The sequence below is a fragment of the Megascapheus bottae genome, chromosome 34, assembly GCF_031878675.1.
Source record: "Megascapheus bottae isolate mThoBot1 chromosome 34, mThoBot2.hap1, whole genome shotgun sequence".
Classification (NCBI taxonomy): domain Eukaryota; kingdom Metazoa; phylum Chordata; class Mammalia; order Rodentia; family Geomyidae; genus Megascapheus; species Megascapheus bottae.
The window spans coordinates 2,674,819-2,701,725 of NC_143542.1; the positions used below are offsets into that span (position 1 = coordinate 2,674,819).

At 51.4% G+C, this 26,907-nt stretch overlaps 1 protein-coding gene across 2 annotated transcripts; it reads left to right on the top strand.

Moving 5' to 3' along the window:
* The first annotated feature begins 1,740 nt into the window (after nucleotides 1-1,740).
* On the top strand, nucleotides 1,741-24,439 carry Grid2ip (Grid2 interacting protein). 2 transcript variants are annotated; one of them, XM_090324310.1, is made up of 21 exons: nucleotides 1,741-1,817; nucleotides 4,836-5,090; nucleotides 5,271-5,356; nucleotides 6,343-6,412; nucleotides 6,887-6,981; nucleotides 7,252-7,435; nucleotides 10,280-10,434; nucleotides 11,698-11,841; nucleotides 12,012-12,109; nucleotides 12,322-12,439; nucleotides 13,465-13,820; nucleotides 14,152-14,568; nucleotides 17,033-17,120; nucleotides 17,901-17,978; nucleotides 18,603-18,799; nucleotides 19,079-19,234; nucleotides 19,348-19,434; nucleotides 20,991-21,120; nucleotides 21,209-21,327; nucleotides 23,741-23,905; nucleotides 24,058-24,439. In XM_090324310.1, the coding sequence occupies exons 1-21, from the start codon at nucleotides 1,783-1,785 to the stop codon at nucleotides 24,127-24,129; spliced, it is 3,105 nt and encodes a 1,034-aa protein (XP_090180436.1). In that variant the 5' UTR covers nucleotides 1,741-1,782; the 3' UTR covers nucleotides 24,130-24,439. The 2 variants fall into 2 exon arrangements, with proteins under 2 accessions (XP_090180436.1, XP_090180437.1); XM_090324311.1 differs by having other exon boundaries at nucleotides 11,701-11,841.
* The last annotated feature ends 2,468 nt before the right edge of the window (nucleotides 24,440-26,907 follow it).

Here is a 26,907-nt window from a genome sequence, read left to right on the forward strand (position 1 = left end):
TAGTAGCTAGAATTACAGGTGTGAGCCACTGGCACCAGGCTGGACATTTTTTTTTTTTTTGGTCGGTTATGGGTCTTGAACTCTGGGTCTGGGAGTTGTGCCTGAGCTCTTCAGCTCAAGGCTACTGCTCTACCACTTGAGCCACAGCGCACTTCTGGATTTTTGGCGGTTAATTGGAGATAAGAGTCTCACAGACTTAAGTGCCCGGGTTTGCTTTGACCGGGCTTGCTTTGAACTGCAATCCTCAGATCTCAGCCTCCTGATTAGCCAGGATTACGGTGTGAGCCACTGCACCCAGCTTGGATGTCATTTTTCAACAACCAAAAATATATCTCTAGATAGTAATAAAAGTCTGCTGAGGAGGATGGGGTGCCAAAGTCACCCCTGAGGACAGTTTTTATAGCCTTTGGAAGGGCCTGGTTCTGGGCCATTGCCTCTGGCACAAAACATCAGAAATGGCTGCATCCTAATGGAATGCCGTAGCCCTGCAGAGGTCTGGGAGCTGTGCTCACTGTGAGGGTTTTGTCAGACATTTCTCTCTCTGGCAAGGGAGAGGACAGGGTGTGAGGATTGTGTGGCGTGGAAGGGAATTGGCACTGACTGTTGCCACCAGGGTGGAATGCCACCCTGAGATCTCCAGGCAGTGTGGCAGTGTCACGAGAGTCAGGATGTCTGTCACCAGGGTGTACCACTGTCTTCAGGCCCTGAGCCTGGGCAGAATTCAGGTGCTTTCCTCCCTTTCTCCTCTTATCAGGACACTGTCTTCTCATCTGGAAGTTGCCCTTGCCTCTTCCTTCCTTGCACTCACCCTCCACTTTCTTATGTTTTTAAATCTAGTCCCTTACCTACCCGATGGCTTTCCCGGACCTCCTCCCAAGGTCACCCCTCCCTTAGTGTGTCAAGCCCTCTGGGGTTTCTTCACATCCTTCTGAGACTATAAACACTAGTATGAATGGACACACACACACACACACACTCACTGCTGTGGAATGTGGCAGTCAAGGCCTCCCTCTCCAACCTCTTCACCTGAGCGGGTAGAGAAGGTTTCTTTCTGAGCCCTGGAGACAGGTGCAATGGCCACTCTCTCTAGAAAAACTGTCTTATGATGCCTGGTGCGGGTGCCAGTGGCTCATCTCTGTAATGAATCCTTACTATTCAGGAGGCTGAGATCTGAGGATCACAGTTCAGAGCCAGCCAGGGAAGCAAAGTCCGTGAGACTCTTATCTCCAATAAACTACTCAGAAGAGGCTGGAAGTAGCATTGTGGCTCAAATGGTAGAGTGCTAGCCTTGAGCACAAAAAAAAAGCTCTGAGTTCAAGCCCCAGGACTGGCCAAAGGAAAAGAAAAACCTTATGATCCACAAAAAGCTGTGGGGGCTAAACCCACTGTCTGGCTATCGCGGGGTGTTGAGGGCCACCGTGATGGGGGCCTGGCTGCTAGGTAGCTCCGGGGTAGAGAAAAGGAGGGAGCCAAGGAAAGAAGATTGACAACCTGCAGCCCTCCCCTCGCCCCTCCCACGCCCAGCGAGCTGTAGAGTGCCTAGACTGGGAGGGGAGGGGACAGGGTTCCGAGGGGCGTGGCTATGGTGGGGCGTGACCAGTAAGGGGGCGTGGCCTCCACAACGGGGGCGGGCGGAGGACCTCGGGCCAGGACGGCACGGGAGGGGCCACGCGCGCGCTCGCCAGGCACAGGCGTGCAGAGTCGCGCGGTGCCCTCGCTCCGCTCCTGGGCTCCGCCGCCCCGTGCCCATCAGCACCTGTCGGGCCAGCGTCCAGGATCCAGATGGGGAAGGACCAGGGCTTCTCTCGGCACTTTAGGTAGCTTCCGCGTCGCGCCTTTCATCCTTGGGAACCGTGCGCCCTGGGCGCAACGGATCCTCTAGGGACCTGAACGAAAGGGGGTGGGGCTGGGGCCTGGAGGGGCTTCCTTGATCTGGGATAGACACCCACGGTGTCTAGGAGGAGCCCAGGAACTGGGGGTGGTGAAAATAAAGTGGGTGGTTATAAAGGAGGTTTAGGTGTTAGGTGGCGAACTCAGCGCAGCGATAGGAGTTGTTAGATCAAAGGGTGGTGGAGGGGACAGGATGGAGCCATGGCTGGAGATCAGTGCGCTGGGTTCTGCGATTGAAGGCACCACCTGTCCACCCTCTCCACTGCCGCTCACGGCCCAAGCAGATGCTAGCCGAGTGAGCCAGGGCTCATTGGCCCTCTTCCATTCCCGTTAGTTCATTTTGGCTCTTGATCAAAGGTGAGGTGGAGAGACTTGGCTTTGGCAGGCAGCGAGAGAATGGGGCCTTTAGGGGAGCCCCACAGTAGAACAGACCATGAGTACAAGGTCATTGAGTCCTGGGCCTCAGGCTTGCTGGCATCACAGGGATTCAGGAGTTCTGAGCACCTTTAGCTGGACTGTCACCGGGGGAGAAGCCCAGGGATCCCATTGCTATATCAGTTCTGTTCTACTGCACTTGTCTGTGATGACTTTAGGTAATTCGGACCACACCTGGGGTTGCCAGACCCAGCTGCATGGAGCGGGCTCACAAGCCAGAAAGGGTGTCTGGCCTCCAGCCCAGCCCCCAGGCTGCCAACCCAGGGAACTGGCCAGCCAGACTCCTTCCACCTTCCAGACTGGTGACTCAGCCTGGTTCCTCCAGGGATGGGAGGCAGGGTCTTTTCTTTTTGTTGCAGGATGTAGGCTGGCACCAAGCTGGGTCATCGGGCTCCTGCCTAGGCTGGACTGGGAGGGGGGTGGCTAATGCCCTGCAGAGCCTAAAAACTGGAAATCCAAGTGTGAGATTAGACAAAGTTCGTCGTCCCTACCCACAAGAGCAGGAGGGAATGGGGAGCCAGAGAAATGAAACTCTCAAGTGACTGTCTGAGAGAGAAGGCTGAGGCTCCAGATATACAGGAATCACCAAGGGTGGGTATGGGAGGGGGCTCTTAGCAGGGTTGAGCTGGCCATTTATTCTAGCCTCTGGTCACCTGGCATATTGAGACCTGAAGAGGCCACTGCATGCCATGGGGAGTGAGTGAAACCCCTCCACTCCCATCAGGCAGCTTATTCTCCTGACCTTGCTTTGTGGCTTTATCCATCTTCTCCACTGTGGCTGAGGAAACTCGGTGCTCTGGAAAGTATAGAGCAGCTTCAGGTGGAGGCTTGCGAAGCTACTGGCCCCTTCTGTCTCCTTGTCTCCCTTGACATTGACTCATGGTATCAAGAATGTGGGAGACAACCTTGGGATGTAGCCAGGGAAGCCCAGTGTCCAGGCTCTGATTCCAGCTGTATGGCTCTTAAAAGGTACCGGGTTTCTGTGCTTCAGAGTCTTCAGTCATAGATCTCAAAGCCACCTAGGATGTTAGGTGCTGCTGTTGTACTCAGAGATGTGGTTCAGCTGTTAGCAAACCTGCTGTGTACTGAATCTATCCGAGATGCCAACCTCTGGCCCAGTCCAGCTATAGAGCCAAGTCTCAGAGAACTGTAAGCCTCAAAGAGGAGACTCTTGGGCATCCAGGACTCATTCCAGGGTGTAAACTATACATGGGAACCATGCTTCCCACCACCTAAGTTGCCTCCTTGGTGAGCAGTAGTCACAGGCCCTTCAGCTTTGAGTCCCCAGTGCCTGGCTGGTACAAATGGCAGAGGGTCTCTATCAACATCGAAGATTAAGTTCAGAGGAAGCTAGTCCATGAATGGTACAGTACATAATCTGTAATCCTAGCCACTTGGGAGGCAAAGATAAGAGGATAGAGATTTGAGGCTAGCCAAGGAATTTTTTTAAATGTTAGTAAGATCTTACTTAAAACAAAAACAGTAAGCTAGGCATGGTAGGTTAATGTCTGTAACCCCAGCTATTTGGGAGGCAGAGGTAGGGGAATCACAGTGAAAGGCTGGAAGGCAAAAGGAGATTCTAGCTGGAAAAAAAATCAAACAAAAAGGTGGGGGAAGGGAAGCTTCCAGTGGTGGAGTACTTGATTTGCAAGTCATAGGCTACAGGGTCCACACACATATATATGCATGCACACGTGCACACACATTAAAGCGAAGCCAGTGTTGGTTGAGGAAGGAGAGTAGACAGGGGCGATAGCCTAGGCCAGAGTTTGGAGGTGAGGGAGAAAGTGACAGATTATCGGCTGGCAAATTCCCAGGTACAAGTGAGGAAAATCACAAGTGGGAGGAAAGCAGGCCTGGGCAGGTGACAGCTGAGATTCTCTCTAGCAAAACCACCTAGAAACAAGTTAGGGGAGAAGAAGACAGAGAACGGACTGGGGCTCGGCCTGATGGGTGCAATGACATGAAACAGAGAATGGGAACACCTGGGATAGAAGACAGGCAATCACAGAAGGTTTCTGGAGCAGTGTCCCCTCCCCCCACCCGCAGATACCTGGGTAATGAGGGACAGTTGGGATTTCCCATAAGCGCAGGCCATTGGTTAATGGCATGGTTCCAGTGTGTCCCCAGGCCAGGCTAGGAATGGAAGTCTGAGCACAGTTGGAGAAACAGGCCCTGTACTGGTGGCTCATGCCTGCAATCCTAGTTACTCTGGAGCCTGAGATCTGAGGATTGTGGTTCCAAGCCAGGAAAGTCCGTTAAACTTTTATTTCCAATTAAGTAGCAAAAGCTGGAAGTGGAGGTGTGGTTCGGGTGGTAGAGCACTAGCCTTGAGCAAAACACATAAGAGCACAAAGTCCCGAGTTCAAGCCCCAATACGGGCACGCACGCCCCCCCCCCACCCCCCACACAGATACAGATGGAGACACAGGCAGGAGAGCCAAGGGTGGCACAGTGCCGCGATGGCGAGGCGACCTGCGGTCCTCGCCCCTCCCCTCCACGCCCCGCAGGATCTTCATCCCCAAGAAGCACCGTGCGCGCTTCGACGAGGTGGTGTCGCAGGGTCTGCTGGGCAAACTGTGCCGCGCGCGGCGGACGCAGGGCGCACAGCGACTCCGCCGGAGCCGCAGCGAGGAACGGCCCGAGCGCCTCCTGGTGTCCACGCGCGCTAGCGCCGCGCCGCGCCGCCCGGACGAGCGGCCCCCGCGCAAGGCCGCCTCGCTTCTGGGGGGCCGCGCCGGGACCGGTGCCGGGGGCGCGCGCAGGTACCCAAGGGCGCCCAGACTCGCGGGGAGGGCACCTGGGGTGGGCGGGGAAGGTTCCCAGCAGCCCGTCGCGGGACGTTGGCATCCCCTGCGCCCTCAGCCTCATTGTCTCCCGCTGGAGGCAGGGGAGCTGCGGGGCCTCGCCTCGCGTCTCCCAGCCCGTCCCTGCTTTATTCCCAGGACCGTCCGCATCTACAAGGGCAACAAGAGCTTCGGCTTCACGCTGCGCGGCCATGGGCCTGTGTGGATTGAATCTGTCCTGCCTGGTGAGAAGTGGGCAGGTTGTCCTGAGCCCCTGAGAGCCAGGATGGGGTGAAGGAGCCTGATAGTTCTATGTGTGCATAGTTAACCTAAAGCCAAGTGGTCCTTGTGGTTCAGCTAGATGTTTCTTTGTCCATGGGGAGAGCTAGTAGCACTTTCTTGGCTTTCCCACTACGGTGTGGGAACTTGTCAGAAAGCCAGACTCTCTCAGAGAGGTGCCAAGGACTGTGAGGCACCCATGTAGCCCCTACCCACCAAATCCAGGTTCCCTTTCTCCCACTCAGCCTGACCCTGCTAGCTCCTAAAAATTGTGGTGTTGAAGCAGGCATAACCTTCTCAAAGAGGATCTTCCTTTCCTGTCCCTGTAGTGATTACAGAGGAGCAAGCAGTACTCACCTTCAGAAAGCTTTCCTGGCCTAAATGGAACCCTCTGTCCTTGAACCATCCCACAAATTATGGGATGTGCTCTGTCCTGCACCCCACTCCTCCATTCCAGGAAGGCTACTTTGGATGAGTCTCCCTATGTAACCCTCTCCCTCTTTAAGGTCCAAGAATCCAAGCCCCAGGGCTAGCCACAAAAAAAAAATAGCTGAGTTATACACCTCTGATGATGTACATCATACATATAATCCAAGCTATTCCAGCTATTGGGAGGCAGAGGGAGAAGGATCATGGACCAAGGCTAGCCCTGGCCAAGTTGGCACGAGACTCTTTCTGAAAAATAAACTACAAGTAAAATAAAATGGGCTTATGACTTGCCTAGCAAATGCAAGCCCCTGGATTCAATCCCCAGTACTGGGGGGGGCGGGGAGAAAGAAAAGGAAGGAAGGGAGGGAGAAAGAGAATCTATATCGCTATCTATCCTGGTTGGTTTGCAAATGAAATGCATACTTAGAAGTGAGTCCTTTGCTATCCTTAAATTGGCTGTCAGGGCCCAGCAGGGCCAGAGTGAGGCCTGCCCATCTGACCAGCATAGTCTTCTTTCTTCCAGGCAGCCCAGCTGACAATGCTGCCCTCAAGTCAGGTGACCGGATCCTCTTCCTTAATGGACTGGACATGAGGTCAGGCGCCAATGGGTATACCCAAGCTTAATGATGAGCTGTCTTCCAATCCTTCTGCCTCTTGAGACACCCCAGCTGTGGTCCTGATTACTTTGGCACCTTTGATCCCCAGCATCTCCCTCTTCCAGTAGGAACTCTTGAGTCTCTCTATCCATTAGGCTAAGACTTCAGTTCATCCAATCAGAAAATACCCAGCTCCATGCTGCAGACACAGAATGGGAGGGACCATTTGTGGCTTGCTCTGGATGGGGAGTCTTGCCTGGTGGTGCCATAGGCGATGGATCTTTCCGGGCTGGATGTAGCCACAAACCAAGCTTCCTAATGTCCAAGGCTTCCCTTACACAGGTTAACAAGCAGGACAGGCAAGATCCTGGCTAGTCCCAGGATCCAGCTGTAGACATTCTGTGTAGCCTCCAGGAGCAGGATGGGAGGACTCACCTGTCAGGACTCACCTGGGCCATGTCTGTTTGGCAGGAACTGCTCTCATGACAAGGTGGTGTCTATGCTGCAGGGCAGTGGTGCAATGCCCACGCTAGTGGTGGAAGAAGGGATTGTCCCATTTGCCAGTGGTAAGACCCTCACACCATCACCCATACATGGGTGATTTACAAGTTTACAAGTCCAGTCAGGGACCATACTCTCCCCCCCTCTCCCTGCCACCCCCAACCATAACTGCACTTCTCAAGTATCCCCCTGGGTGGCGCTGTTGAGCCTTCAATGCTCAGTGTCCATCCTAGCTCCCAGCTTCAGGCAGGACGTGTGCATCTAAATACATGACACACCTCAGCTGCCTGGGGATTCTGGATCACCCGTTTCTCCCTTGTCCATGCTCTCTGTAGACTCTGATTCCTTGGACTCTCCCAACCGGTCGTCAGCACTCACATCTCTGCAGTGGGTGGCGGAAATCCTGCCTTCCAGCATCCGGGTCCAAGGGAAGACCTTCAGCCAGCAACTGGAGCATCTGCTCACACCCCCTGAACGCTATGGGGTCTGCCGTGCCCTTGAGAGCTTCTTCCAGCACAGGTGGATGGACAGAACTGTGGTGGGCACCTGTCCTGGATGGGCCCAATTCTTAACCCAGATTCACCAATCTGCTGGCCTGGACCTCCTCAGTCTCCTTCTCTTGGGGAAGTATCCAAGATGGCAGTAGTTGGTATCAAGGGTTTAAGGTGGGGTTTGCTAGGAATGCCCTAAATCAAACCCTGATTCTGATGGCTGGGGGCAGGGGAGGTCACATGAACCTGCCAGGTGACCCTGGGCTAATCATAGCCTTCTCTGTGGAGTGAAGCAGTCACTGTGGACCCTCCTGAGAGCCTCACTGTGGAGACTTGCCATGGGCCAGGTCCTTGGCATGGGAGTAGAAGTCTTTTTTCCCCCCCATATGGTGGTACTGGGGCTTGAACTCAAGGCCTCCCATTCTCACTTAGCTTTTTTACTCAAGGCTGGTACTCTACAACTAGAGCCACACTCTGCTTCCGGTTTTCTACTGGTTCATTGGATGCTAAGGGTCTCATAGACTATTTTGTCCAGGCTGGCTCTGAGCCTCAATCTTCACTCAGTTCTCAGCCTCCCGGGTAAATAGGATTATAGGCATGAGGGTATAGAGCCACTGGTGCCAGCACGGTGGCTTTCTTTTTGCATCACAATGATAGCAGGCTGTATTCTTACCCTCCTTACCCCACAGAGTTATTAGTGTGGTCTATGCCAAGTCTCCCTTGAATCTGTCTCCTTTTGTTTAAACAGTGTTGTTAAAATAATCATATTGTGGTTTTCATACCATATAATTCATCCTGGTAAGCAGAAAATTCAGTAGACTGGTATAGTCACAACCTTCACTACCGTCAATTTTAGAACTTCTATGAAAAAGAAACCCTAGCAATAACTCACACTTGTTATTCTAGCTACTCAGAAAGCCAAGATCCAGAGAACAGGTTTGAAGCCAATCCAGGAAGAAAAGTCAAGATTGTATCTCTAAAATAACATCAAGCAACTACTACTTTTTGATTCTCTAGCTTTTCCTATTCTAGCCTTGGAAATCATATAATGTGTGGGCTTTTGTGTCTAGGTTTCTTGCACTTAGCATATGTGTATGTATATGTATGTATATACATTTTTTGCCAGTCCTGGGGCTTGAACTTGAGGCCTGAGCACTGTCCTTGCATTTCTAAAGGCTAGCACTCTACCACTTGAGCCACAGCACCACTTCCGGCTTTTTAATGTATATGTGGTACTGAGGAATCAAACCCAGGTCTTCGTGCATGCTAGGCAAACACTCTACCAATAGGCCAAACTCCCAGCCCCATATATGTGTTTTTTTGTGTCCTGTGGCTTGAATTTATGACCTGGGCTTATTTTCTCAAGGATAGCATTGTACCACTTGAGTCACAGTTCCACTTTTGGCTTTTGTTGGTAGTAAAGTGGAGATAATAGTCCTATGAACTTTTCCTGCCCAGGCTGTCTTTGAACTGGTATCCTGAGATCTCAGCCTCTTGAGTAGCTGAGATTACAGGTATGAGCCACTGCTGCCTGGCTTGTTTATTTTAAGATTCATCTTTTCTTTTTTTTTGTCATGGGGCTTGAACTCTGGGCCTGGGTGCTGTCCTTGAGCTCTTCAGCTCAAGGCAACCTCCCTGTCCCTGGGCCTGGGTGTTGTCTTTGAGCACTTCAGCTCAAGGCTACCACCCTACCCATTGAGCCACAGTGCCACTTCTGGTTTTCTGGTGGCTAATTGGAAATAAGTACCTCTCAGTCTTTAGTGCCCCAGCTGGCTTTGAACCACGATCCTCAGATCTCAGCCTCCTGAGTAGCTAGGATTACAAATGTGAGCCACCACGCCCAAATTTTGATGTATACTTTACTTCTTTATGTTTTCTGTTGTATAAACTCATATTTCGTTGATCCATTAGTCCAGTGGTAGACTGTTTCTCTTTTTCATACTTTTGTGGCTGTCCCTGGGCTTTTTGCTGAAGACTAGCACATTTACCATTTGAGCCACAGCTCTCCTTACAGAGTTTTAGGTAGTTAATTGGAGCAAAGAGTTTCATAGCTTTCCTGTGCAGGCTGGCATCAAACTGGGCTCCTCCAATCTCAGCCTTCTGAGTAGCTAGGATTTCAGGAATGCGCCACCAGCACACTATGGTAGATGCTAATTTTCTTTTTTTTTTTTTTTCTTTTTTGGCTGTAGGGCTTGAACTCAGGGCCTAGGCACTGTCCCTGAGTCACTTTGTGTTCAAGACTAGTCTTCTACCAGTTGAACCAACAGCACCACTTCCAGCTTTTGAATGGTTAATTGGAGATAAGAATCTCACAGGGACTTTTTCTGCCCCAGCTAGCTTTGATCTGCAATCTGTAGATTTTTGCCTCCTGAGTAGCTAGGATTACAGGTGTGAGCCACTGGTGCCCTACAGTAGAACACACACACACACACACACACACACACACACACACACCAATACTGGGGCTTGAACTCAGGGTTCTGGGCACTGTCCTTGAGCTTTCTCAAGGTTAGTACTCTACCACTTGAGACACAGTGCCACTTCCTGCTTTTTCTGTATGTGTCATACTGAGGAATTGATCCCAGGGCTTCATGAATGCTAGGCAAACACGCTACCACTAGGCCACACTCCCAGCAATAGAGGCTATTTTTATCTCTCTACTTTTCAGAAACTGACCCAGAGAAGTTAGTAACTTGAGAAGGTTTCTTAGTTGTTAAGTGACAGAGTTGGGATCGGAATCTGACAGGCTGTCTGTTAGATCCTGCCAGCCTGTCCACTCTCTTTTGAGTGGCATGAGCTTGGAAGTGCCATCCTTGTCCACTGCTAGGGGGGGGCCAGTGAGTAACAGATCCCTTGTCCTGCGCTCTCCCAGGAATATCGACACTCTCATTGTGGACGTCTACCCTGTGCTGAGCACACCTGCCAAACAGGTACTCTGGCAGTTCATCTATCAGCTGCTGACCTATGAAGAACAGGAACTCTGTCAGGAGAAGATTGCGTGCTTCCTGGGATACACTGCGATGACAGGTTAGCATCTACCCAAGCCACCAGGTGAAGACAGACACCTATTCTTCCTTATGAGGTCAAACAACTGCTCACTCAGATCTGCCTGAATGCCAAGAAAATTCACATTCCCCCCCCTTGACCTTCATATACAACATGCTTGGGCTTTTGGACACCCTGCCTCACTGCCTGGGGTCCCAAGATTGGACATACACAAAGTGGGAAGGGTCTCAACTGTCCTTTGAACCCTAGCAAGAAGTCGGTAGCTGGGGGCCCATGGCTCACGCCTGTAATCCTAGATACCCAGGTGACTGAGATCTGAGGATTGAGATTCGAAGGTCCTTCCCGCCCCCACCGAGCTGAGGGCCGAACTCAGGGCCAGGCAAGTGCTTTCCCACTGAGCTAAATCCCTCACCCTAAAAAAAGTCTTTGAGACTCCATCTTCAAAATAACCAATTAAGAGCCAGACTGGAAGCTGGGAGGTGGGAACTGATGGTCATAATCCTCACCACTCAGGAGGTAGATATCTGAAGATCCACAGTGTGGCCCTGGCAGGAAAATCTACGAGACTCTTCAATAAATGACCAAAAAAAAAAAAAATCCAGAAGTGGTGCTGTGGCTCAAGTGGTAGAGCGCTAGCCTTGAGCGAAAGAGAACAGGAACAGTGCGCAGGCCCTGAGTTCAAGTTCCTGGACTGGCACACACACACAGAAAAAGAAAATCAAAAGCCAGGCTAGAAGCACGCCTCAGGTGGTAAGAGTGCCAAATGAACAAGCAAGCAGAGTAAGCATGAGGCCTTGAGTTCAAATCCTGATATTGCCAGAAAAAGAAAAGGACTGGGGGGGGCTTGACTCAAGTGGAAGAGCATTTGCCTTGTATATACAAGACACAGGGTTCAGCTTCCAGTGCTGGGAGAAGAGAAAAGACGCCCAGGGGCCATGCTGAGCAGCCAGGACACACACATCTGGCTAGACCAGCAAACTTTGGTTGCTTCCACTGGGCAGCAAGATCCAACCTGGTGTAAGCAGAGGACCTTGAAACCATGGCAACACAGCATCCTAAGAGTTCTCTTGGCATAATTTAGGTCCCCATTCTGTTCCCTGTCCTCAAGCTGAGTGTTCTCAGGTGCTCCAAGCACCTGGTCTCTGGCTTCAGGGCTTCCCCTGGACATTGATCCTATAAACAAGCAGAGAAGGCTCCCTGGCCTGGAGCACAAATGTCTACCTTCACTCTCCTTGCTTGTGAAGGCTAAACATGAACCTCTCTCTCCTTCTTCCTGTCCTACAGCAGAGCCTGAGTCTGACCTGGATCTGGAGCCAGAGCTCACGCCAGAACCCACACCAGAGCCCCAGCCACGGAGCTCCCTGAGGGCCTCCTCCCTGTGCCGCCGCAGCCTCCGCTCCCAGGGCCTAGAGGCCAGCCTCAGCTGTGGTAAGGCCCCCGATGCAGTCTGGGATTTGGTTATCCCTCCCTACACCCTCCCTACACTTGGTGAGACGAGCAATCATAGAGACCAGTGGGCAAGCTCCCTCTGGAGCTGCAGGATCGGAGCCTGGTCGCTCAGATCAGGTCTTGAGATCTCCATGACAACCTCCCAGCAGGTCCCAGTGAATGCCCAGAACTGCCTCTTCTTCTCATCCCAGGAGAGCGCCAGGCGGGTGATGGCACCTCCCTCCCTGAGACCCCCAATCCCAAGATGGTAAGACTTCCTCTCTTCCTTCTGGGGGAATCAGGAGAGGATGGGGAATGGGTACCGCAGAAAAAGATCCAGGAGACCTCAGACAAAATACCTCTGGCTACTTCTGGTTTGGGTAGTAGACTGCCATAACCTGGCCTCTGAAACCTTTTGGGGGTCCTGTGGGGGGGGGCAGTGGAAATGGGCTAGACTCACCCCCACTGCTCTTACCCCAGATGTCAGCCGTCTATGCAGAGCTCGAGTCTCGACTAAACAGCAGCTTCAAAGGCAAGATGGGGACTGTGTCCAAATCCCGGGCCTCCCCGCCAGGTCCCAGCCTGACCAACCCAGCAGGTAGGGGGCTCATCTAGCCTCATGTCTAGGGTGGATGTTTTGACTGCGTGTCTGTCTGGATGTTGTCTCCACTCCAGGTACACCCTCTTGTGGGGAACCCTAGAGTCCTCTATGCATGGGATAGGAAACATCAAGGTCAGGCTTCCTTCAACCCTTCCTTTGCTCCTATGCTCGTCAGACCCACTGTGCATCTGGAAAAGCAGAGACCTTCTGCCTAAGAAGTCCTGAAGTTGGGGCTGGGCCTGTGGCCTAGTGGTAGAGTGCTTGCCTAGCATGCATGAAGACCTGGGTTTGACTCCTTTGTACTACATATACAAAAAAAGCCAGAAGTGGTGCTATGGCTCAAGGGGTAGAGCCTAGCCTTGAGAAAGCTCAAGGACAGTGTCCAGGCCCTGAATTCAAGCCCCCAGGACTGGCAAAAGAAGGAAAGAAGGAAGGGAGGAAGGAGGGAGGGAGGGAGGAAGGAGGGAGGGAGGAAGGAAGGAAGGAAGGAAAGAAGGAAGGAAGGAAGGAAGGGAAAAAAGAAAAAGTAGCCAGGGACTAGTGATTTATACCTGTAATCTTAACTACTCAGGGGGCTGAGATGTGAGGATTACAGTTCAAAGTCAGCTCAGGCAGAGAAGTCTGTGAGACTCTTATCCCCACTTAACTGTGAAAAACCAGAAGTGGAGCTTGGGCTCAAAGCAAAAAAAGTTCAGGAATGGCATCTAGGCCCCGAGTTCAAGCCCCATAACTGCCAAAAAAAAAAAAAAAGTTTTACAGCCCTTAAGTTGTGTTCTTAAGTTGTTTGGTGGGTGCTAGGTGCAACTCCAAGGAACATTTCTTGGGCTCAATCAGTGTTTCCTGAACCCTGTCTAGAGAGTCTTCCTTCATTAGGGAAGAGGCTCAGGACAAGACAGGGTCTCCCTGTTCTTTGTCTTGAGAGAGACATGCCCTGGGACACAGCCCGCAGGGGACTCCTCCTGGCTGGTGCCTGGAATCAGATGCTGCTTGAAAGCAGTCCTCATGCTCTGTCCTCCACCCAGGACCCAGGACTCTGTCCACCATCTCATGGCCAAGTGAGCGGCTTCTGTCTTCCCCCTGCTACGACCCACTGTGCACTGGAGGCCTGGCATCCCCCAGCAGCTCCGAGTCCCATCCCTATGCCAGCCTGGACAGCAGCAGGGCGCCCTCCCCACAGCCGAGCCCAGGGCCAGTCCACCCGGACAGTCCCCCGAGCCCTGACCCTGCACGACCGTCCAGCCGCAGGAAGCTGTTCACCTTCTCGAGGCCTATGCGCAGCCGGGACACGGACCGCTTTCTGGATGTGCTGAGCGAACAGCTGGGACCCCGGGTCACAATTGTGGATGACTTCCTGACCCCTGAGAATGACTACGAGGAGGTAGGGAGGGAGGGAAGCAGGGGAAGGCACGCACGAGAGGGGGAGCACAGCAGCAACCCCAGATCCCCTCCCATGCCTGCCTCAGACTAAACCTCCTCCACCCGCCCCAGTCTGGCCCAGAATCTGTCTCTAACTACCCCTCTCCCTAGCCAGTGTTATCCCACTCTTTGCTCCAGGCTACCCTACATTTTCGCAGGCTAGCCTACTCACAGCCTCAGGCTGACCTACAAGACTGTCTCTAGACTCTCTGACCCAGGCTAGCCCACTTTCCCACCTGCTCTGCTCTGTCTGGGAAGATAGCCTTCCTTTTGCTTGTTCTCTCCTGGACCAGATGAGTTTCCATGATGACCAGGGCAGTTTTGTGACCAACGAGCGGAGTAGCGCTAGCGACTGTATCAGCAGCAGCGAGGAAGGCAGCTCCCTGACCTATTCCTCCATCTCCGACCACATCCCCCCACCCCCGCTCAGTCCCCCGCCACCGCCACCCCTGCCTTTCCATGACCCCAAGCCCAGCTCCCGAGCCTCTGACGGTCCCCGGGGACCCCCTCAGGCACTGGCCAAGCCTCTCACTCAACACAGCCACCCAGTCCCACCCCCTCCCCCACCACCCCTGCCCCCACCGGTTCCCTGTGCACCTCCCATGCTGTCCCGAGGCCTGGGTCACCGACGTAGCGAGACCAGCCACATGAGTGTCAAGCGATTGCGGTGGGAGCAGGTGGAGAACTCAGAAGGCACCATCTGGGGTCAGGTAGGTGACCTGGGGCCCCCTGGTGCTTCACAACAGGGGTGACCGGTCCAAGCAGCCCAGATGACATGCATCTCCCCAGTCCTCTCCCCAGTCAACTAGACCATTCCCTGGGCATCTCTGCCCCGAACAGTGGAATGGAAGCCCACCCCAAGGACATGCCCACCTGTGTGGGGACAGTGCACATATGGAAGTCGGTCTGTGTCCCTAAGGCAAAGTCACACTGAGGACATCTGGAAATGCCACCTATTAAGCTGGAGACTTACTAGTTCTCAGGCCTACTTTCAAGGTGGGTGGGGGGGAGCATATGGTAACTCATGCCCATAATTCCTGCTACTCAGGAGGCTGAGGTAGGATGATCATGGCCTAAGGCCACTGGGGAAGTTAGGTGATCTATTTTAAAAACAACCATGGGGCCAGGAGCGTGGCCTAGTGGTACAGTGCTTGTCTAGCACGCGTGAAGCCCTAGGTTCGATTCCTCAGTACCACATACACAGAAAAAGCCAGAAGTGATGCCATGGCTCAAGTGATAGAGCTCTAACCTTGAGAAAGCCTGATGACAGTGCCCAGGCCCTGAGTTCAAGCCCTGGAACTGGCAAAAAAAAAAAAAAAAAAAGCAAATGGTGGGGCACCCGTGGCTCCTGTCTGTAATCCTAAGTACTCAGGTGACTGAGATCTGGGTATTGCAGTTTGAAGCCAGCTAGAGTAAGAAAGTCCATGAGATTCTTCTCTCCAATAAACTACTCAGAAAAAGAAAAGAAAAGAAAAGCTGGAAGTGGTGCTGTGGTTCAAGTGGTAGAATGCTAGCCTTGAGCAAAAGAACCTCAGGGATAGTGAATATTACCCAGACCCAGAGTTCAAGCCCCAGGGCCCCCCCACAAAAAAGACAAAAAGATTGGGGGTGTGGCTCAAGGAGGAGAACAAGCTTGAGGCCCAGACTTCAATCCTTAGTACTGAGGAAAAAGGGGGGAGGGGAAGAAAGAAAAAAAGAAAGAAAAGCATGCATCTGGTAGCCAGATGTGACAGTACACACTTGTAATTCCAACACTCAGGAGGACAAGCTGTGAAGATGATGAGTTTTAAGACAGCTAAGCTACAACACTAAGTCCCTGTCTAAAAAAAACAAACAAACAAACCAAGCTGGGTGCTGATGGTTCTTGTCTATATTCCTAATTATAAAGGAGGCTGAGATCTGAAGATCTTGGTTCAAAGCTAGCCCCAGATAAAAACATCCACAAGACTCTATCTCTAATTATCCAGCCAAAAAAACCCCACAAAAAACCTAGAGTGGAAATATAGCTCAAGCAGTAGAGTTCCAGCTGTGAATGTCGAAGCCAAGTGAGAGCATGAGGCTCTAAGTTCAAGACCCAGTACTTGCACCCTTCCACTACCATGCTTGTATCTCCTCCTGAGCATCAATATGTACTTGAATGCCTACAGTAATGAGGCACTTGATACCTGTTGAGGTCTTATGGGACCTTTTTGTGAGCTGGGGTTTGAACTCAGGGCTTCAAGCTCTTCTTTGGCTTCTGTACTCAAGGCTAGTCCTATACCGCTTGAGCCACACCTCCACTTCCAGTTGTTGTTGTTTTCTTTTGTTTATTTTGGTTGGTGGTGGGGCTTGAACTCTGGGCCTGGGTGCTGTCCCTGAGCTCTTCAGCTCAAGACGTGCTCTACCACTTAAGCTACAGTGCCACTTCTGGTTTTCTGGTGGTTAATTGGAAATAACAGTCTCACAGACTTTTCTGCCTGGGCTGGCTTTGAACCGAGATCCTCAGATCTCAGCCTCCCAAGTAGCTAGGATTACAGGCATGAGCCACTGGCACCCAGCTTATTGCTGTTGTTGTTGGTGGTGTTGTTCACACACACACACACACACACACGTACCAGGCCTGGATGCTGTCTCCAAGCTTTTTTGTTCAAAAGTAGCGCCTACCACTAAAGCCACACCTCCACTTCTAATGTTTTGCTGATTAGCTGGAGATAGGAGTCTCTTGGACTATTCTACCCAGGCTGGCTTTGAATCTTGATCCTCAGATCTCAGTTCCCTGAGAAGGCAGTATTGCAGGCGTGAGACATTGGCATGTGGCTTGAATGGTTGTACAGTATTTTTGCCAGTCCTTGGGCCTGGGCACTGTGTTTGGGTTTTCTCAAGGCTAGCTAGCACTCTACCACTTGAACCACAGCACCACTTCCAGCTTTTTCTTTGTATGTGCTACCAAGGAATCAAACCTAGGGGTTCATGCATGTTAGGCAAGCACTCTACCACTAGGCCTTGCTCCTGGCCCTGAATGTTATTACTGAAAGGGAAGATAATTCCTCACCTGATAATTTGAATGATTTAGCGGCTCTTAGCTTCTTCCCTAAGTTTAATGGATGCTTTCCCTTCCAAGATGGGTGTGGCCAGGAAGGTCAGTCCAGCTGTGAATGTGTCTCCTACTTTGAACTTTCCCATGCTCCCTTGCAGCTTGGGGAGGACTCTGATTATGATAAACTGAGCGACATGGTGAAATACCTTGACCTGGAACTCCACTTTGGCACCCAGAAACCTGCAAGTGAGTGGACTAATGGGTTAAGATGGGAAGAAAGGGGAGGGAGAAAACACTACCTCCTGCCTGATGTTGTCAGAGGCTCCAACCTAAGCTCTGATAGACTGAACTGTAATTTACCCAGTGTGTTTCAAACTTTCAAGCCCTTGGTTAATTTTTGTTTCTCCTTCCTTCAAAGTAAAGATAATAATAGCAGGCGTTTACTATATACTCACCAAATGCCAGGTACTTTGACTTCTATATGAATCCTTTGACGACACTAACAAGTACATCAAGTGATCACCTCCACTTTCTAAGGAGGAAACAGAAAGGCTAGGTAATTTGCTCAAAGTCACACAGCCCAGAATAGGGTGAAACAGAAGAGCACCCACAGCATATTTTCTAGCCTTTCTCCTTCACAGTCTCTCTCTGAAAACCTCCTGGTAGAGACCCTGATTACCCATGGCAGGTGGTTCCAGGATGGAAGAGAAAGGATTGGATATTCAAGAACCATCTGAAATGTTGAGAGTTGGTGGTGGCTTTTTGGTGTTCCACTCGCTCAGTCCAGAAGGCCCAGGGGGGAGAGTGCAGGGGAGGGAGTGGGAAGGAGAGGGACACATGACACAAGCCAAGTACACTGGACCAAACCTGGGAATGAAGGGAGTCTGGTTGCCTGGAGCTGATTTGGTCAAGGTGATGCATGGGGGAAAGGGTCTTCTCAGGCTGAATATGTGCAGCCTACCTCTCTTGGTAGACCCAGCCCTACCCACCTTCAGCCCCTATTAAGTTATCCATTTTTCCTTCCAGAGCCAGTTCCCCGGCCTGAACCCTTCAGGAAGAAGGAGGTGGTAGAGATCCTGTCTCACAAGAAGGCCTACAACACCTGTAAGGAGCCAGAGACCCCCCCCCCGGGGATTCTCAAGGTGGACAGTGGCTCTCCTGTGCCCAGAGCCTTAGGTGAAGGCTCAGACACTGGCCATCCAGTTGTTGAAGGAAAGCCCCCAGGCCCTACAGCTAATGGGACCCCCACCTGGGTGCCGTGCCAGTCTTAGTATCATGCTTTTTTGGTCACCCCATCAATTCTCGTCTTGCCTCTAACCACTTTCTCTACTCTGCCTCTCAGGCCCCCTCCCTAGTTCCTTGTTCTGCACCCACAGGCCGTCTCCAGCTTCTGGGTTTCTGTCCATGAAACCTCTTCCTCACTGTTAAATCTGTTCTCAAAGAACCTATTCATCAGTGGAACCAAACAGGCTCCGCCCCCAGGGGGTGGGGCTTGTTTTAGGTCCCGCCCACACCGTATTCCTGGGCACCGCCCACCCCCATCCTTGCTCCACCCAATAGCTTGTGGCCAAGCTTGAAACCGCGCTCCTAGCCCCTCCCCCGCCACGCCTATCCAATAGCGTGCTGCTAATGTTGCAGCCCCGCCCCCGGCACGGCCCCGCCCCCCGGCACGGCCCCGCCCCCAAGCTCTTCCTCGCCGCTTCATCCTCCCTCCCACCCCACCCCCAGCCATCCTCCTGGCGCACCTGAAGCTGAGCCCCGCGGAGCTGCGGCAGGTGCTCATGAGCATGGAGCCCCGGCGCCTGGAGCCCGCGCACCTGGCACAGCTGCTGCTCTTCGCACCCGACGCCGACGAGGAGCAGCGCTACCAGGCCTTCCGCGAGGCGCCCGGCCGCCTCAGTGAGCCTGACCAGTTCGTCCTGCAGGTGCCTCGCCCGCGGCCCCTGGCCCAGGGCCCAGGCCACCTCCATCCGCGTAGCTGGGGCCTGCTTCTTCCCTTCAGTACCGCCACCCACCGCGCTCAGGCCTCTGTGACCCAGCTGGACCCCTTAACCTCGGCCAGTTACCCCCTGGGGTCAAGGTTGATGGCGTGTCAGTGTGTCTCGGGAGCCTGCTTACTTTCCCCTGACCAGTCCCTAAGCTTTGGTGGGGCAGAGGGTCCCCTGCTGGGAGACTGATGAATCCTGGCCCTGTCTTCACGGCAGATGCTGTCTGTTCCCGAATACAAGACGCGCCTGCGCAGCCTCCACTTCCAGGCCACCCTCCAAGAGAAGACAGAGGAGATCCGAGGCAGCCTCGAGTGCTTACGGCAGGCGTCTCTGGAGCTCAAAAACAGCCGGAAACTCGCCAAGATATTGGAGGTCAAGGAGACAGCCCCTTCCTGACAGCCTGGCCTTCTTGTCCTCCGGGACTTCCCGCCTGGGCACGGGTGGGTGGGTACTGGGGCACCATCAGCCCACTTTACTCCCTACAGTTTGTCTTGGCTATGGGCAACTATCTCAACGACGGACAACCCAAGACCAACAAGACCACCGGCTTCAAGATTAACTTTCTAACGGAGGTGAGGGCCAGGCAGCGGTAATTTGCCATGTCTACTAGGCTAGGTAGGCAAACCTGAGCTGTGGACACGGGGGCACTCACTCCCCACCAGGGGAAAGCTGGCTGCACAGAAGTGATTGCAGCACAGTAAGGGAGGGAAAGTGGCTTTTCCTCTGCCATGCAGGAGCTGGAAAAGTGGAGTAGGAGGAGAAGAGTTTGGAAAGAAGGTATCAAAGGCTGGGAACTAGTTAGCTGGGTATGGTGGTTCAGTATCTGTAATCTGAACACCCAGGAAGCCAAAACAGAAAGATGGAGAATTTAAGCCAGGCACTGGTGGCTCTCACCTCTTATCCTAGGTATTCAAAAGGCTGAGACTTAGGGGAAAATTGAGGTTTAAAGCAAACCTGGGCAGAAAAGACCAGGAGACTCCATCCCCAATTAACCAGCAAAATGCTGGTCTGGAGGTGTGGCACAAGTGGTAGAGAACCAGCTGTGAGCAATAAAGCTGAGCAAGTCCAGGGCCGAGAACATGGCCTCGTGGTAGAGTGCTTGCCTAGCATGCACAAAGCCCTGGGTTCAATTTCTCGATACCACATACACATAAAAAGCTGGAAGTGGTGTTGTGGCTCAAGTGGTAGAGCACTAGCCTTGAGAAAGGCCAAGGAAAGTGCCCAAGGCCTGAGTTCAAGACCCAGGACTGAAAGAAAAAAAAAAGGACTCCAAGTCCATACCAGCAGAAGAAAAACGGACCTAGAAGCATTTATGGAACTATAATCCCTTTTAAAAACTACTTAATAATTATAATTTTTTTGCCAGTCCTGGGCTTGAGCTCAGGGCCTGAGCACTGTCTTTGGACTTTCTCAAGGCTAGAACTCTACCACTTGAGCCTCAGCACCACTTCCGGCTTTTTTCTATGTATGTGGTACTGAGGAATCGAACCCCGGTCTTCATGCATGCTAGGCAAGCACTTTAACCACTAGGCCAAACTCCCGGCCCTTATAATTATTTTTAAAAAGAAAGCAGGATAGAAGCCAGGCACAGTGGCTCACACCTGTAATCCTAGCTACTCAGGAGGCTGAGATATGAGGATCAAGGTTCAAAGCCAGTCTGGGCACAAAAGGACCTGAGACTCTTATCTCCAATTAACCTCTAGAAAATGGAAAGTTGGGCTTGGCTCAAGGGTAGGGTGGTAGCCTTGAGCTGAAGAGCACAGAGAGAGTGCCCAGTCTGAGTTCAAGCCCCATGACCCACAAAAAAGAAAAGGAAAGAAAGAAAGAAAGAAAAGAAAAGAAAAGAAAGAAAGAAAGAAAGAAAGAAAGAAAGAAAGGAGGCCAACCAAGGTTATATAGGGAGACCCTGTCTCCAAAAAGGAAAAAAAAAAAGCCAGGAATTGGTTTATGAAAAGCTGAGGCCTAAAGCCAGAAGTGGTGCTGAGCTCTAGCTTTGAAAAAGTCCAAGGACAGTGCTCAGGCCCTGAGCTCAAGCACAGAACTGGCAAAAAAGAAAAGGCAAAGCTGAGGCCATGTTCCCAGGCATGTGCCGGATCCTGAAGGAAAACGTGTGCTGGGTCATTTACAGCTGAACTCCACTAAGACAGCGGATGGGAAGTCCACCTTCCTGCACATCCTTGCCAAATCACTGAGCCAGCACTTTCCAGAACTCCTGGGCTTTGCTCAGGACCTGCCTACTGTGCCTCTAGCAGCCAAAGGTAGGCTGGGTACAAGAGTGGGGAAGCAGATGCTTGCTGTCCTGGACTAGAATGTGTCCTAATGATGCTTCCATCCTCTTCCTTACAGTGAACCAACGGGCCCTGACTGGTGACCTGGCTGACCTCCATGGCACCATCAGTGAGATCCAGGAAGCCTGCCAGAACATGTCCCCCTCCAGTGAGGACAGGTTTGCTGTGGTCATGGCTGTATCCTCTGAACCAAAAAGAGATGGATTCCAGAGCCTCAGGGAGCCCATACTTCAGCTTGTACAAAATCCCCTTTCATCTCATCTCAGTGTTTGCTAATGTGGAAACGAAGGCTATTCACATGAGTCCCCTCATTCTAGCATCTGTCAGTCCAGGATGCTAGAATTGGGCTGCCTGCTTATATGGACTTGGAAATCCCCAGAGAGAGGATAGAAGATCCTTCTACAGAGGGGCTTGAGCTGGTCCATCAAATCGGTTGGGGCCTTGATCCTGACTCAGGAACTTACCAGCCATGGATTTCAGCCATGCCACTTACCCCCAGTTTGGGCCTAGTCTTCTCATTAGTGCTAAGAGAGATGGTAAGGGGGCCGGGAGTTTGGCCTAGTGGTAGAGTGCTTGCCTAGCATGCACGAAGACCCAGGTTCGATTCCTTGGTACCACATACGTAGCAAAAAGCCAGAAGTGGTGCTGTGGCTCAAATGGTAGAGCCCTAGCCTTGAGAAAATCCAGGGACAGTGCTCAGGCTCTGAACCCAAGCCCAGGACTAGCAAAAAAATAAAAGAGAGAGATGGTGAGAATTCCTACTCTAATAAGAGATGTATTAATTGCCCTGTGTCACTTTGACCATAAACCGGATAGAATCAACTAAAAGGAGGAAAGAAATATTCTGGCTAGCAATTTCAGAAGTCACTTGGCACCTTGAGCTTGGGCAGATTGTCATGGCAACAAGAGTGTGTGGTTAGGAGCTTCTTCAATTCATGGCAGGCAGGCAGCAGGGAAGGGAAGAGGGAGGTAGAGAGAGAGTGAGAGAGAAGAGATTGATATGGAGAGAAAAATAGAATAGATATGGAATATGGAGAAATCCAGGTCAAGATAACCCAAGGACCCAACTGCAGTATCCTGCTTCTACCAATTAGGCCCCACCCCCAGAAATAGTACCATCATCTGAAGACTAAGCATTAATCACACGAGGCAAGGCTCCGGGGAACATTTCATACCTAAGCCATGAGATGGCTCCATCTCATATGGTAAAATTTATACGATCCATTTCCAACAGTGCTCAAAGTCTCAACAATTCCAGCATTGTTCAAGGATCTATGTCCGGAGTCTCTGTGAAACCCTGCAAAGTCAAAAAAGAAAGTTATATACTCCCAACATACAGTGGCTCACGAGTCAACCTTCCCAGCTAGGCATAGTAGCTCACACTTGTAATCTTAGCTACTCAAGAGACTAAGATCTAAGGATCATGGTTCAAAGCCAGCCTGGGAATGAAAGCACATGAGACTCATATCTCCAGTTAACCACCAGAGACCCAGAAGTGGCACTGTGGCTCAAAGGGGTAGATCATTAGCCTTGAGAGAGCTCAGGGACAGAACCCAGGCCAAGAGTTCAATCCCTATGACTGACCAAAAAAGAATCACCCTTCCCATTCTGGAAGGGAAGAGTGGAGAAGTACAAGAAATAGTACCAAAGCATATCCTGTAGCTCTATCTATGGCATCCAGGTTATCTGATGGCACAGGAAATAGACAAAAAAGAGCCAAAGGTAACATAATCCCAGGCACCTATTCTTCTGACCCATTTCATCCATCTCCTAAAGTTTCCCTAACCTCTCAAAATAGTGAGAAATACCAGCAGGCAACATTTCATGCCAGCTGGTTGGTGCTTTACCATTTGGACCACACAGACCTGCTTTTTGCTCATTAATTAGAGATGGAGTCTCAATAACTATTCTGACTGTTTGTGTAGAACAAATTATACTTTTCCAGGATTTCCTCCTGTCCTTAAGTACTGGTGATATATAAAATAAGTATGGGGGACAGAAAATGAACTCATGAAAAAATTTCAGATATTGGCAAGTGCTATAGGAAAAAAAGAGAAGCCAGGTGCTGGTGGACCAAGAGTGTAAAATTAGCAGCTTCTCAGGATGCTGAGATCTGAGGATCACAGTTCAAAGCCAACCTGGGTAGGAAAATACAGAAGACTCTTATCTACAACAGACTCAGAAAAAGCCAGAGGTGGTGCTGTGGCTCAAGTGATACAGGAGGAGGAGGAGGAGGAAGAAAGGAAGGAAGGAAGGAAGGAAGGAAGGAAGGAAGGAAGGAAGGAAGGAAGGAAGGAAAGAAGCAAGCAAGAGAGAGAGCATGAAGACAAATATGGTGCCTCACAACTGTAACTCCAATTACTTGAGAGACATAGCCCTGCCTGGGCCTCACTTGTAGGTTCCACGGTCAGCTTAGCTGGGCAGGGATGGGCTCAATTTCCTGCAGTAATGAGAGCTTATTCATTGTAAGGTCCCAGACAGAGCAGGAGTGAGACAATCCAATTGGTTGCTATCTGGGGTCCCAGCCCAGCGGGGGAGGATGGGTAGGTATCTCCTGGTGGCTGTTTCCTTAACCCATGCCCTGCTGTAGTCCTTCCTGGAGACAGCCCAGCCTGCATTACGGGTGCTGGACGGGCTTCAGCGCGAGGCGATGGAGGAGCTGAGCAAGGCGCTGGCCTTCTTTGGGGAGGATTCCAAAACCACGACCTCCGAGGCCTTCTTTGGCATCTTTGCTGAATTTATGAGCAAGTTCGAGGTGAGCCAAGGTGGAGATTCAAGGTGCCCTGCAGAGAAGGCGGGACTTGAGATCACACAAGGGTGTTGTCCCCTTTTCTGGATGGGATGGTCATCCAGTTCAGCTCTGGATGGGAAAACACTGACCACCCCCTGCCATTGTGTGCCCACCAGAGAGCGCTCAGTGACCTGCAGGCCGGCGAGGGACCTCGTAGCTCTGGAATGACTTCACCCCTAGCTTGGTGACTGCCACCATGAAGAATCCTCTGCATGGAGGCAGACACGGGAGCCTGCCCCATGCCATGGCAGCCAGGATGCTGTGAAGGTCGAGGTCAAGGGCGTGGATCACGCAGCGGGAGGGTTTGGGGAGGGCGGAAAGCCTGAGCGCAGCCTGTCTACCTCAACCCCAGCCTCCTCCACCTATCCTCTGCCCAGGCTGGGACTCCAGGGCAGCAGGAGCTCCAGGTGGCAGCTAAGCCCACTCTGCTTTCCTGGGCTTCCTGAGTGGTCTTTCTCTCTGCGGAGCTATTGAATAAAGTGCTTCTGTGCACCCTGAGCAGGTCCCATCGACGGGTGGATTGCAAAACAGGGCAGTGTCTGCCTCTTGGCAGGAGCATTGTTGGCGCTAACGAGTTTCAGTGGGCCCCCCCAAGCCAACAATCAGAAAGCCTAGGGGGTCCTGACCCTGGATTTAAAGAGCAGTACAAAGGAAGTTGGGCAGGGGCTGGGAGTATAACATAGGTTAGAGTGCTCAGCTAGCATGCAAGAAGCCCTGGATTTGATTCCTCAGTACATACACAGAAAAAGCCATAAGTGGTGCTGTGGCTCAAGTAGTAGAGTGCTAGCCTTAAGAAAGCTCAAGGACAGTGCCCAGGCCCTGAGTTCAAGCCCCACAACTAGGAAAATAAAAACAAAAGAAGTTGGGTAGGCAGGATGGAGAGGCCCGAATATCTAGAGGGCTGACCTTGGAAACAGCAATGAGAGACAGGAAGAGAGGTGCCTCCGTCCTCAGAATCTCAGCCTCCCGAGTAGCTGGGATTGTGGGTGGAGCTCGGATGCCAGCACCCAACCAGAATTGCCATTTTAATCCAGTAGGCAAAATTGATCTCATTTAGGGGTGGTCACTTATCCAAGCAAGGAATTTGGGAGGAATTTAGGAGTGGATTAGAGATTGTGAAAGGGAGAGGGACAGCGAGGTGGTGAGGGCAGCGGTGTGTGATCAGTTGCTAGCTTTCTCATCCAGATGGTGTCGAGGTGTCCTTGGCACAGGTAATGAGCCCAGGATGAGCTAGGAAGCAGACACATAATCTGTGATGGAGAAGGGATCCAGAAGTCACTTGAAATGTCTGGGGACAGAGGGAGGAAGGGTTATATACAACTGGGTTTTCCTGCTCCTATTGGCACATCCTTGCAACAACCTTCTAACTTCACACCTACTCCCTAGAAGTCTGAAATGGATGCTCAGCCTCTCTTGCAGTCAAATGGCTAATGTCTCTCCCAGGCAGAATTTGGGGCCCATTGGTCTTTCTAGTCTTCTAGTGTTTGTCCCATGTGTGTTCTTCCTTTGTTCCTTACTCACATCTACCATATAAACATGTCTAAACCAGCCAGGCACCAGCACTCACACCTTAACTTGTAGCTACTCAGTAAGCTAAGATCTAAGGATAGTGGTTCAAAGCCAACTAAGGCAGGAAAGTCCATGACACTCATATCTCTGGTTAACCACCACAAAGTCAGAAGTGGGAAAGTACTAGCCTTGAGCTCAGAAACAGAGCCCACGCCCTAAGTCCAAGCCTCAAATGCAAGCCCCAGGACTGGTATACACACACAAATCTGCATTTGAGGTCCATAGACAGTATCGATTCTACCACGCATGATTCCCAAGGTCCAGTTACCTCGCTTTGGCATTTTTCTGGAAATTAAGACACAGGAGATCCAGTCCCTGGATCACACAGGCCAAAGCACTAGCTAGGAATTCTCCCTCACATGCCTTGTATCTTGTTCACCACTTGCCACAGTAATGCTAGGTAACAAACTATCCCCTAAGCAAGCTCAGTGGCTTCAAATGACAATCACTTATTGTTCATGAATGTATAAGTCACCTGAACACTTCTGAGCTGGACACAGTAGGTTCATTCCTAATCTGTAGTCAGTGCATAGCTGGGCTTCAAACTGTGATCCTCAGATCTCAACCTCCTGAATAGCTAGAATTACAGACTTGTCCTCCCTTACTTATTTTTTTTGTCAGAACTGATAGTTTTGAACTCAGGGCCTCTGCTTCCTAGGCTAGCAAACTGTACCCTCAACCCTATTTTTTACTAGTTATTTTTAGGCTTAAGTCTTACTTCTGCCCAGGTATGTTACCTGAGCCAGGCCACTGCTGGGGTCATAGGTATGTGCTGCCACATCCAGCCTTCTTTCCATGGTGCCAGTCTGGTGAGCTTTGCTTCCCCAGATGAGTTGGTACTGTAATCCCCTCAATCTTAGCCTCCCATGTGGCTTGGAATGGCAAGCAGCCACCACTGTATCTAGCTATAGGTGGAGGAAAAGGGATCTCATGAACTCTCCTGTCTGGCTTAGCCTCAAACTGTAATCATTCCATTCTCAGACTCCCAAGTATAGCTAGGATGACAGTGAGATCTGAACTGGTACCAGCTGGTTCAGCTTAAGAACTTTATCAGTATCTTCATCAGCACTTGAAAGACACTCCAGCTTCCTAGATGGTGGTGATGATGCATATCTGTAATCCCAGCTATCAGGAGAATGAGAAAAACAAAGTAGTGGCTCACTCCAATAATTCCATAGGATTTTATACACACACACACACACATACACACACACACACACACACACACACACACACATATAATCCTAGCTACTCTAGAGGATGAGATTTCTACTTTGGTTAGCAGCCAAACTGATCAGAGACGTCTGAGAGATTACAGCTCCAGAATAACCAGCAAAAAGTAGGCTTGGAGGCATGGCTCCAGTAGTAGAGCACCAGCCTTACAAACTAAGCAAGAA